Below are 12,074 nucleotides of genomic sequence, written 5' to 3' on the forward strand. Positions count from 1 at the left end.
CCTGTGGCAACACTGTCATTGAAGAAAAACTGATTTCAGCCTTGGCTGGGTGGCTCAGTGAATAGAGCATCATCCCAGAGTGCTGAGGTCATGGGTTCAATACCCGGTCAGGGCACCTATGAGAAGCAATCAGTGAGTGTACAACTAAACAGAACAACTAAGCGGAACAATGAGCTGATGCTTCTCTCTCAAATCAGTAGGGGGAAAAAATTTATTTTTTATTTTTTTTTATTTAATTTTTTTTAATTTATTCATTTTAGAGAGGAGAGGGAGAGACAGAGGGGGGGGGGGAGACAGAGAGAGAGAAGGGGAGAGGAGCTGGAAGCATCAACTCCCATATGTGCATTGACCAGGCAAGCCCAGGGTTTCGAACAGGCGACCTCAGCATTTCCAGATCGACGCTTTATCCACTGTGCCACCACAGGTCAAGCTATTTTATTTATTTTTTATTCATTCATTTTAGAGAGGAGAGAGAGAGAGAAAGGGGTGAGGAGCAGGAAGCATCAACTCCCATATGTGCCTTGACCAGGCAAGTGCAGGGTTTTGAACTGGCGACCTCAGTGTACCAGGTCAATGCTTTATCCACTGTACCATCACAGGTCAGGCCAAAAAAAATTTTTAAATACAGATTTCCAGAAATGCATCATTCTAACAACTTAATATGTAAGGCAGTTTCATTTCATCAGTCGATAAGACCCTGCAATATGATGGCTCACCAAAAGGTCTGTAAGTTAATATTTACCTCCAATATGCTTTCCCACCAGCGTGGCCTCACTTAGAGCCCTCAGATGTATAAAACTTTGCAAAAATGTTCTTAGTGCCAGCTTTTTTACAAACGTAAATGAACTACTTTGAGGATTTTTGCAAGTCACTTACCAAATGATCACTGTTAAAAATTAACTTTTTTTTTAATTTAGAAATTAAATGTAATGGGGTGACACTGATGGATAAGAGGACCTAGGTGCCAGGGGAACATCTCTACAGCACTGGAGCTGTTGGGCCGTGTACCCTCACCCAACGTCCTTTTCCATCACGGTATTTCTATCCCTCTTTACTCCCCCCACCCAGATCCACTGCTTTGTAAGATGAGAGCACCGCTGCCTGAAATGGAAGAAATAATCAGGAGTGTCATTTGAGGTTAAGTAGCAGCACACAGAGACTTACAATGAATTTTTATTAGGAAACCGTATTAGAACTTGCCAGAACTGTGTGACATCACGAGAAAAAATACAGTCACTGCCCAACGTCACATAAATACATGTTTAAAGTGGCTATTTTTCTACTTTAGATAGATTTTCTTTTACAGAAGATAAAATGACAAGTTGAAAATATGTTTATTTATTTCCTCATTCACCCTGCCTTGCACAAACCCACACACACATACACCAGAGCATCGAGGAAGAGGCTCAGATACGACAGGCCTCCACGCTGAGCGCTCAGCACACGCTGTGAGCCGTGGACACGAGGCCTCCGATGTGGGCCCCCGGCCATAGACGGGGTCCCAGCGGCGTGTGCGCCGGGGCGGAGCGCACACCTACCTCGCGGCCTTGGGCAGGTCGGGGAAGGCACGGAGCCGGGTGCTAAGGGAGAGGCTAAGTTGGAGCCGCCTCTCTAGCCTCCAGCCTGGGCCCCTGGAAACCCAACGCTTACTTCATGGGCTTTCTCTTATGTGTATCTGATGAAACCTTGAACATCAAGAACCACGGAGTTGAGCCCGAGAGCCCGACACCGCCCCATTCAAAGCTGACTTGGAATGACCAGACACGGCTCATCAACCAGCTGTCTCAAAGACAGTGTCATCTTTATTAAAAACGGACAGACGTAGCAGCACTTAGAAACAATAGTTCATAAAAGGCATTGTACATTGTCAACAGATAATGCGGAGGGCGCCCCAGCAAGGCTGCAGCCGTCACAGCACCAACAAGCACCGGTCCCGCACCCAGGACACCACGGGAGGGCGGCAGCACCCGGGCTCCTCAGCCCCGAGCTCTGTGGCCTGCGTGGACGGCAGTCGGTCAAGCAGCACCTTCCTTAGCAGCATCGCAGCACTCACGGCGTCTGGAGGTGGCTGGTGCACCTGACCCACTCACTAACTAAACCTAAGCTTCCGCCAACACGCTCCCCCATCCAGCGCCGTCCACAGAGCATGCGCGCTGCGCCCGGAAGCGGAGGGGCCTCGGGGCGCGCGAGGACCGGAGCAGGCACTTGGGCACAACTGTCTTTGGTGAAGAGGCTGACGGGTCACGCTGTTCCGTGCTCACCGTTCTGCTTCTTACCACTCGGTGGTGGGGTGAGGAGGCCGGAGGGGAGAGGAGAAGCCCTATTCTGTTCAGACAATATGGCTTTCTTGCCTTGAGCTTTGTCCTGTTGGTAAGAAAAGTAAACAGTGTTACCAAGGGAGAATATGTCCTTTGGGCCTGACCAGGTGGTGGCGCAGTGTCTAGAACGTTGACCTGGGACACAGTCCCAGGTTCAAAACCCCAAGGTTGCCGGCTTGAGCACGGGGTCTCCAGCTTGAGCATGGAATCAACATGATCCCACGGTCGCTGGCTCGAGCAAGGGGACACCAGCTCGACTGCTGCCTGCCCTCGGTCAAGATCAAGGCACGAATGAGAAGCAGTCAATGAACAACTCAAGTGCCACAACTATTAGCTGATGCTTCTCACCTCTCTCCCTTTCTGTCTCTAAAAAAAGAAAAAAGGAAAGAATGTGTCCTTCTGGCTAAACTGTGTGCTTTTTTCCACGGAGGTAAGGGGGAAAATAGCAAAGAACAATCTAGAAATCTAGAAGTCTAGAAGTCTGCGCGACCCAAAACTTAGATATGAAATTAAAGGGATCGGGGCCGCCGGAAGGCAGTGAGCGTCTGTGTGGGGGACAGGGCGGGGCACTGACCAGCAGGTCCAAGCTGTTCAGATGGGTCTGGATGTTGTGGGCGTCTTCAGGAGGCACGCCCCGGAACTGCTTCAGCTTGCAGCTTCCTGCCTCCCGTATGACCATGGCGAACGGGACCATCCACCTGACACACTTCTCAATGTCACACCACTGGTACCCTGCAGCGGGCATACACGTCAGGCTCCCCGGGCCGAGGCGGTCCGAGTCCAGCGCGCCCGGGGGTGCCCGAGAGCAGGCGTACCTGAGACCTTCTGCATCAGCTCGGACGAGGAGAAATGGTACAGGGCGGAGGCAGCAAGGACGCCGTAGGGGAACTCTAAGCAGCCAACGTCCAGGACGCAGAGGTCCAAGAGCTACGTGAAAGAACAGAAGCTGGGGGACACTGACTCCTGCTTCCGCGAGCTGTGGGCGGGGCTGGCGGCCAGCAGGACACGGGCACACCCCAGGACACGGGCACACGCCAGGACACGGGCACACCCCAGGACACGGGCACTGACCTCGGCGATCTGGATGAAGACGTGCTGGGGATACTGAGGCAGGAGCACCTCATAAAAGTCGTTCAGGTAGGCTACCTGCATGTACACATTCAGCCAGGACACAATGGTCAGGGGACTTAAGCTCCACTTGAGGGCCTGCGGGAAACAGCAAAGAGAGGCCTGTGCTGAGAAAGTATGGAGACTTCCACTCCCCTTTGTCCTCCACAGGAGTGGACAACACAGCCCCGCCCGGGGCCATGGCGTGTCCCGCGGGGAAACACATCATCCCACTGGGGCACAGCGAGTCCTGCAGGGAAACACCTCCCAGAGCGCTGCCCTCCAGGGAGACACCCCCAGAGCGCTGGCCCTCACAGGGAGACACCCCCAGAGCGCTGGCCCTCACAGGGAGATACCCCCAGAGCGCTGGCCCTCACAGGGAGATACCCCCAGAGCGCTGGCCCTCACAGGGGGACACCCCCAGAGCACTGGCCCTCACAGGGAGACACCCCCAGAGCGCTGGCCCTCACAGGGGGACACCCCCAGAGCACTGGCCCTCACAGGGAGACACCCCCAGAGCGCTGGCCCTCACAGGGAGACACCCCCAGAGCGCTGGCCCTCACAGGGAGACACCCCCAGAGCGCTGGCCCTCACAGGGAGATACCCCCAGAGCGCTGGCCCTCACAGGGAGACACCCCCAGAGCGCTGGCCCTCACAGGGAGACACCCCCAGAGCGCTGGCCCTCACAGGGGGACACCCCCAGAGCGCTGGCCCTCACGGGGAGGGACGAGGTGGGGGTGCAGTGGCTAAGGCCCGAGGAGCGGAGCTGGGACCCACCTTCATGATGATCAACTCCATGGTCAGAATGTCATCTCCTGAACACGCCCCATCTGTCACGTATGCGAATTGGTGCAACTTTGGAGGATAGATTTCCTGAGGGGAAACACAGGAAGAAACGACTAGCCCGGTGTTAACTATAATGAACACCCAAAGTTATTCCTCCTAGTGCCAGCAGGGAAAGACAGGGGGAGGGTGCTGAGGGGACCACCCTGGAGCCACTGCAGGGGTCCACACTGCCTTAGATGGAAAGAGATGAGGCGCCCCCTCGCCAGTCACTCAGTCAGTCAAACTGCTAGTCCTGGAGAAGGGTGAAACGTCCATCTTTCCCGATGCCTCTAGCAACATCTTTGCAAGTTGGGCCCATCCATCCTTCTAATCACACTAAAATTTTAATCCCTTTAGGTCAAGGTTTCGAATTTTTCTTAAAGTGACCACAGTAACACAAGCAAGCGGCTCACCCCTCGACTCGGGGGAGCCCCGGAACCAGCGCCTGCCCGCCTACCTCGAGCTTGGCGGCGATGAACAGCGACGAGATCCCGATGAGCTGCAGCAGGGTCTTCACGATGTCGTGTTGAGTCGCCATGTATCGATCGAAGAAGTCTTGTGCCAGGTAGAAAGTCTCTCTGTGCAGCTTGTAGACTTCACACACCTGAAGAAACATGGAGAAAGGTTTGCCACGTTGCTTGAGGAAAAAAGAAAGAAACGTGCTCTTTCTCTGGTGAAGGACACTTGTCACAGATTGAGACAGAAGTTAGCTCTTCAGAAAGGATGGTTACCCTGCTTGTCCCAAGCACAGGAACAGTGCAGATGGACTCGGCAGGGGTAAGTGTGCCGAGATCTACAACAACTTCAGAGCAAATATTCCCAGCGTGGAGACAGCAGCATTTTCACGGAAAAAGAAAACTTTTCTCAGCCTGCTGCCCCCCCCCCCAGTAAGTTTCACAGTGACTTGGAAGCACTAACATTTCTTCAAAACTGGGCAAGAGCAGAACATACATTTATGTAAACCAAACTCAATCACAAAAAAGCAAAGCTTTCTATGTATTAGCATTTAAAAAAATTGATTGGTTTGAGAGAGAGAGGGAAAGAGAAACATTATTTGGATGAGATGCTGTGGGGAGAGACGTGAGTTCCCAGGCATGAACAAAGAGCGATGCAGGACTACCGACTACAGAAGGTGAGCTTGTTCATACATTTTTAAACCATATGGCAGCAGCTGTCAAATAGCTGCTGCCTGCATTCCACCGGATACGTCTAAAGACACTGTAATCAACAAAGGTCAAATATCAATTTTTACAGTTCACTGGAAAAGACCACCTTCTCAGTGACTAAAACCGTGGTGAAGAAAACTAGGTGCCTGTTCCACTAGATGCCAAACCAGGACATGAGACAGAAGGCTGAACCCGGACCGTGAGAGTTCCCAGGACAGACATGGTCCAGGGTGCTTCTCACAAGGAAGGCCATCCATGTGCTTTCCACTTTCCTGCCCTTCTGTTTTTGGCAAAAACGCACCCTCAACTCAGACCCCACGACCCCGGTGGTACCCCAGCCGCCCTGTTCAACAGGACAGCAGTACTGAGACTTCCCAGCGCTGTGAGGCCACACTATCTGTCAATGCATCTTTCTGAATGACTTATGACCAGAAGGGGGAATTGTGGACAGAAAAGGGTTCTATGGGAAGGAACCTCCCAGGATGGCCTGATCATCAGTTCCTAACTGGGCGGGTCACAGTGGGTGGCTGTGCCCCAGGCACAGAACTTATTTAGTGGAAGGTTTAAGCAGCCCTGATCGTTGTTTTTTTTGCATCTAGGTGAACACACCTTTGAAATGCCAGAAGTAATATCCCTCAAAGGTCCTGACTCTCAAGAGAACCCATAATCTAACAATCCTGTAATCCCATCCCCGCCTTGCTGCCTCCCACCCTCCTGGACTCTTCCTTCTGTCCCCTCCTGGATTCCAAACGCACAAAAGCTGCAGAAGTGTAAAGAAAACAATTAGATGCCAACTGAAAACTCTCCGGGGGGGTAGAGACTTCAGAAACCCTGCTGAGGAAGCCTGCAAGCTCAGAGAAAGTTAGACGGTGGCAGCGCGTGACCACTGCCTCAGGAACGCGCCAGCCAGGGCACAGCCACGCAGGGGAACGGTGCCGCGGTCCCATACAGGGCACCGCTGCCCGCTGCCAGACCTGCTCACCTCCATCAGCCAGTCCAGGAGGATGGCTCGCATCTTGGGCTGCAGGAGAGGGTGCCGCTGCAGGAGGTGCTGGTCCCTGAGGTACGTCTTCTCCTTATTCAACATGATCTTCCAGACCTCCTCCCGGTTCGCCCAGCTACGGAATACACCAAGCACAGAGACCACGGGTCAGCACGCCCCACAGCCCCAGGGGGCAGGGGGCTGCCCAGGCAGGCCCAGGGCAGACGCTCACTTCAGCACGGGCAGGGGCGAGGCTCTGGGTGGCCTGGCACTCGGAGGCTTGTGCGAGGAGCTCGGGTACAGCAGCTCACCCTCCTGCTTGTCAGGCGTGGGGGCCAGGGGGCAGGGGTTCTCAGGGGCGGCGTCACTGTCCCAAGTCTGAAAAGGAGAGTCACGCTTGTAAGTGTCTGATGGAAACCAGCTAGTTTTACATTCAGTGATTTGTACAAGAGCCTGTACTTCAAAACATGTCCTCGGACCAGAGAACAATCTCCAGGCCCAAGCAGAATTCTGGCTGAGGGCCGGATGGAGATGGCACGGGCAAGTAAGAGCCATGGGAGTGACCCCAACCTTCCCTGTCACCTCCACTGTAGCTTGAGTCTGCAAAAATGACGAGGTCATGAGCATTTTATCCTCCAATCATCCTCCTCACATGAGTGTATGAGCAGCGAAAGGGGTGCAGGAGGCTGTGACATCCCAACCAAGAGAAGGGACACGGACCCGAGCGTGGCTCAGCGAGGCGCTGGGCTTGACTCCGCCGTGCACGTGGGATTACTCGGTCACGGCTCAAAGACGTGTTTTTTTAACAAGGACAACTTATATAAAAATTTCTGAAAAGTGCAACATACAGTTTCCAGTAAAAGCATTTACATTAGCACTTCCCCATTCACAAGTATAAAGGAGCGACCGGGTACCTTGCCATCGATAATTCATCTCCCCATTTTAAAACAGAATGTCACTCGAAATATGACATCTTCCTTGGGTGGTGGGACTAGCCAAAGGCATTATGTCACGGGTACCTCTCTTGCCCTCAATTCAAAACAGAACAAAAGGACGTCTGCCCAGTTAAAACCCAATCAAGCCATGGTCACAGGTCATGCCGAGCCTGTGGAGACAGCAGAGCCTAGATGTCCCGGGAGACCTGGGACTCCTGCCCCGAAGCCTGCACTCGGGCAGGAGACACAAGGAACTGATGAGTGAATGCACCAGCATGACCAAAGTGAGGCTCTTTTAAAAGATTCCAAATATTTCATGTTACTAATTTTCAATACCTGGAAAATAGCAAGGTCATTTTGCCATTTAGGAAATTTTCTTTTTAAAACTACTGTTTATCGTCCTCCTCTAAAAAGAAGCCTATAATTGGTTTGTTTTAGTTAAAAAAATTTTAAATTGTTATTGAGTGTACTGGGGGTAACACTGGTTAATAACATTATATCAATTTCAGGTGTACAACTTTATGACATCGGAATGCTTCACTCGTGCGCACACCAGCCATCACCCCTCCTACAGTTGACGCTTTCCCATTTTGTTCTCGCCCACCCCACCCCCCTCCAGTAACCACCATTCTGTGGTCTGCCTATGGCTGGTCTCTTCAATTGTAAGATGGCGACACAGTTGACAATACGAGCAGTAACAATCCTGCAGGCGTGGACGCCCTATCCAACTCTGACACCCTTGCCATGTTCTGTTTTTTAAAACTGAGATCTATCACTAATGTTGACCAAAGAGATCGCTGGGGTGACTATAAGTGAACATGGAGACCTGGGCTCTAAAAGTCTACCTGTCACAGCTCAGCGGCCGCTTCCAGAGGGAGTCAGAGCCCTGCAGCCCTGAGGAGGGCAGAGCCAGGTAGAGCCGTCTCCCTCCCAGGTGCAGGGAACGGGCATGCAAATGACCACAGCACAGGGCAGGGTGGGGGGAGGCAGCTTCCCAGGCCAGGGCGCCCGGAACATTTCCTTCCCTCAGAAGGGGTTCAGTCGCTCTCTCTTCAGAAACGGAATCTCGTTTTGAAGGCAGGAGCTGGGAGCCACTCTTTCCAGCCCAGGGGGCCTTTGGACATGAACTGGCAACAGTTCCCAACCTGCAGCTCGGGCAGACGGGGCTGTCAGCGGACACGGGGTTCCAAGGTGGGCCTTTATAGGAACCAGCATTCAAAGCAGATGAATCGAGTCTGTGTCCTGAAACTGCAGCATCTACCATGCTGCAGAGGAAGCTCGACCGGTCTGGCTTCAGGAGGAAATGGGGTGGTGGCCAGAGGCCACCCTGACTGCTCTAACCACCTGCGTGTCCCTACGCCACGCTCACGAAGAACAGAACTCCTTATGCAAAACGACGTTCTGAGCCAACAGAAAGTCCAGGGTGCCACCTCTACAAAAAGTCGTATCATGTGCAAAAAAAGTAAAACCAAACAACAAAAATGGGTATGATGAATGGACTTTAGGTCAAGTCCGTTTTCTTTAAGGCCCAGGAGAGGATGAAAGGTCCCGTGTGTTCCTGACACAGCAGTAACCCGTGAGTTTAGCACCATGGCTATAAGTAGCCCAAGGCTGTTATACTGGGCTGAACGATAACTTGTAATTCTGTGTAGTTAACAGACAAAAAGGTGCAGTGTTAGCCCAAAATTCCAGCTTCCTGAATCGATCACTCCTTAAATAGCTGGATAATTTTCACGCTATCTGTGCCATAAAATGCTCACAAACATGTTATCACTGATCTCTGGATGACCACAGACATGCCTTTTGGTAGGGTATACTAACGGGTATTCACATATCACCACTCCCTGCTGCCCGCAGTGAGGGGACAGGGCCACCTCCCCGCCACGGGCATCCTGGACAGCACACGGGTGACCCTTCAGAACAGACACTACAACGGACGACGTTGACATGGACGGCTCTGCTGCTCCCGTGGTTGGAAATTTCAATTCAAGCACAGCTGGAAGAATAATCTTAAATTCTGCAAAGCAGAGATACATTCTGTCATACCCACAAAAACCAGCTTGCTTGGTTTGAAGATTTAAGGGGAGAAAAGGAATTTGGGTGCACTGTCTTATTTCCTGTCCTCAAGTGAAACAGTTCTTCTAACAGAGTAGGGAGTCATCAACCCCTTATTCGCTATTCAGGGGAACTGGCCCAGAAATACTAATTCCTGGGGTCTGACAGGCAGTGACACTATGACCGCCCAGAATGTGGACCACAGCTTTGAAGCCCTTCACTCTCCCACACCCTGCTGCCACGGCGGCTGCTCAGGGCTGTACAAAGCAATGCGCTACCCACTGCTCACCTGTCAGGCCCACCACCCTCGGCTCAAATACTAATCCTGCTCAGCTTTGATCGGTGCGAGGGTCAGAAAGCCCAATCAGCTACTTTGGAGATAGACAGCCTTCCCCACTGGAGCCCTAACTACAGTCTGCAGCCATTTCTGGAGGTAAAGAGATAATACAAGCTTTTTCTGCCAGGAACTTCTGATATTATAATGATATCATGAGCATGCAGGAAATTTGGCGGGAAGTCCATGAAGGAGGGGCAAGAGACATAGGCTAGTCGATAAAAAATAAATAAAAGAAATGTACTGAGACACACATATTACACAGGACGTTCCACTAATACTCTGGCTGAGGCCAGGCCGAGCCCCAGACGGCCGCGATCACTATAGGCAATTGCTGGATGCGCAGGAAGAACGTCCAGAAAGGGGATTAAAGCTTTAAACCTGACCTACAGAGACAGTGAGAAGGGGCCAGGGAGAGCCTTACGCTCCACGAGGTTAAAACACAAGTGTGCACGGGAGAAGCCGTTTGTAAACGCACAGAAACCCCCACTACTGCAGTTACCCAAAGAGCTGTGTGTCAGGAGCCCCCCCCCCCCCATTTCAGCAGCCCAGCGACGAAGCTGAAGGAGGGACTCCACCCCGGGCTTGCACAGGACTCCAGGGAGTTTCTTTCTGAGTCTCAGTTGCCCCAAAAGCAGAGGAGAGGACCGAGCCACACTGGATGTCCATGCTGGTTCTTCCAGACATCCGCACGTATTTGGAAAACAAGACCTTCCTGGAAACCCACGCCTGGCAGAGGTCCCTGGCCACTGACAGGCACAGAGCTCAGCCATGGGACCGCAGCCACAGAGGACAAGCCTTCAGCAAGCGGCAAGACAGGACGAGACCCCTGTGACCCACCAGAAGCAGGCGCCCCTCCACTGGGGCCCAATCAGCGAGGGAACCTACCTCACTGCCACACTGGCTTTTCTCGGTCTGGTCAATTTTGGCAATTTCTTCGTCTGGATCCTGCAAAAACTAACATACAACAACCCCCACCCCCAAGGAAACAGCCCAAACAGCCCCAAGACAAAACACAGAGAGAGAAAAAAGAAAAAGTTGGTTAGGTTATGAACATCATTTCTGCAAACGCGGACCGCCAGTAAAGGTACCCCCTATCAATAAATACGTGGGCAGAGCCCAGTCCTGGTACCAGGTGAGATGGGGGGGCGGCATCCTCCCCCATCTGCCTCCTTTGTACTCACAACGGCCACATTGGCCTTCCTCTTCCTTGGGCGGGCAGAGACATCGGTGCCGCTGTCCTCTTTCATACTGTCTGGCTCCGTGGCATCCCTGCACAGCCCGGTTGGCAGAGAGGTCAGGGTGAGCTGTCCCCCCATGCGGGCCCGCCCCTCCCCCACCGCCGCACAGCCTCCCTTCCCCGCAGCGGACGGGCCGCTCACCTCTCCGTCCTCTCCATCGGCATGGTGCAGGGCGCAGGATCAGACCTCGGGCCTGGGGGGCACGCAGCGGGCAACGGGGTGAGGCCGGCGTACGGAGGGGACCGGGGCCCGCCGGCCCGTCCCGGACACCCCTCCCCCTCCCGCGCGGCGGCGGCGGGAGCCTCCCGGGCCGGTGGGGAAAATGGCCGATGGGCCCGGGGTGGCTTGTCACCCACGGCGCCGCCAACAGCCCACGATACCGGGTCCGAACCCAGGGCGTGGGGGGGGGCCCGGCGCCTCCTGAAAGCCCTGCCGGCCCATCGGCGCCCTCGGGGCCTGGGCTGCCTCAGTCTCCCCCTCAGCTCCTCCCCGGGATCCCCCTGAAACCCCCAGCCAGGGCACCCCGAGCTGACGCCCCCCGGGAACCCGGTGACCCGACCGCGCCCCACCCCCACCCACCCCACCCGGCCGGGCCGGCGGGACCGGGAGCTCTGGCCGCCGCGCCGCACCGCCCGCGGCCGCGAGGGCCCTCACCCGGAGCCGGGTCCGCGACAGGCAGGCAGCACGCGCCGAGGCCGGACGCAGGCGGGCGGGGAGCCGAGCGGAGGCCGGGAGCGGGGCGGCGGCGGCGGGCGAGCGCGCGGCGGTGGCGGGATCCGCGCCTGCCCCCTACACCGCGCTGGCGGTCGAGCCGGCTGCTCCTGCGCCCGGCGGAGAGCGGGACATTTAAAAATCTCTGCGCGCGGAACCGGCCCCCGGCCCGCCCTCGCGCCCTCCCGCCACCCTCCGCCCCGCCCCGTCAGCCCCGGGCCGGCTCCGCGCCGCCTTCCGCCCCGCCCTCCGCCCCGCCCTCCGCCGCGCTCACTGGCTGGGCCGCGCGGCCGTCGGGGGGCGGGGACCGCTGAGGGGCGGGGAGAGGCGGGGCCAGCGCGCCAGGGGCGGGGCTAAGTGACAGGGCCTGCGCGCCGGCGGGGCGGGGCCCAGTGACAGG

At 55.0% G+C, this 12,074-nt stretch overlaps 1 protein-coding gene across 1 annotated transcript; it reads right to left on the reverse strand.

The window, feature by feature from the left end:
- Positions 1-1,760: 1,760 nt before the first annotated feature.
- CCNE1 (cyclin E1) lies at positions 1,761-11,846 on the reverse strand. The gene is made up of 12 exons (XM_066242686.1): positions 11,618-11,846; positions 11,105-11,156; positions 10,907-10,994; positions 10,611-10,679; positions 6,631-6,776; positions 6,399-6,534; positions 4,708-4,854; positions 4,203-4,298; positions 3,390-3,524; positions 3,134-3,245; positions 2,893-3,050; positions 1,761-2,364 (listed from the first exon to the last, which is right to left on the reverse strand). Exons 2-12 carry the CDS (start codon positions 11,125-11,127, stop codon positions 2,242-2,244), a joined length of 1,233 nt encoding a protein of 410 aa, XP_066098783.1. The 5' UTR covers positions 11,128-11,156; positions 11,618-11,846; the 3' UTR covers positions 1,761-2,241.
- Between the last annotated feature and the right edge of the window lie 228 nt (positions 11,847-12,074).

The sequence above is a fragment of the Saccopteryx bilineata genome, chromosome 9 (assembly GCF_036850765.1).
Source record: "Saccopteryx bilineata isolate mSacBil1 chromosome 9, mSacBil1_pri_phased_curated, whole genome shotgun sequence".
NCBI classification, from domain to species: Eukaryota; Metazoa; Chordata; class Mammalia; order Chiroptera; family Emballonuridae; genus Saccopteryx; species Saccopteryx bilineata.

Excerpts from the sequence above, each read along its gene's own strand:
- CCNE1 (XM_066242686.1), bottom strand. The coding sequence starts at position 11,127 with ATGCCGATGGAGAGGACGGAGAG. Across the intron at positions 6,535-6,630 it reads TCGCCCCTGCCCGTGCTGAA|CTGGGCGAACCGGGAGGAGG; the intron begins GTGAGCGTCTGC and ends TGTATTCCGTAG. Across the intron at positions 2,365-2,892 it reads TGAACAGCTTGGACCTGCTG|GACAAAGCTCAAGGCAAGAA; the intron begins GTCAGTGCCCCG and ends TCTTACCAACAG.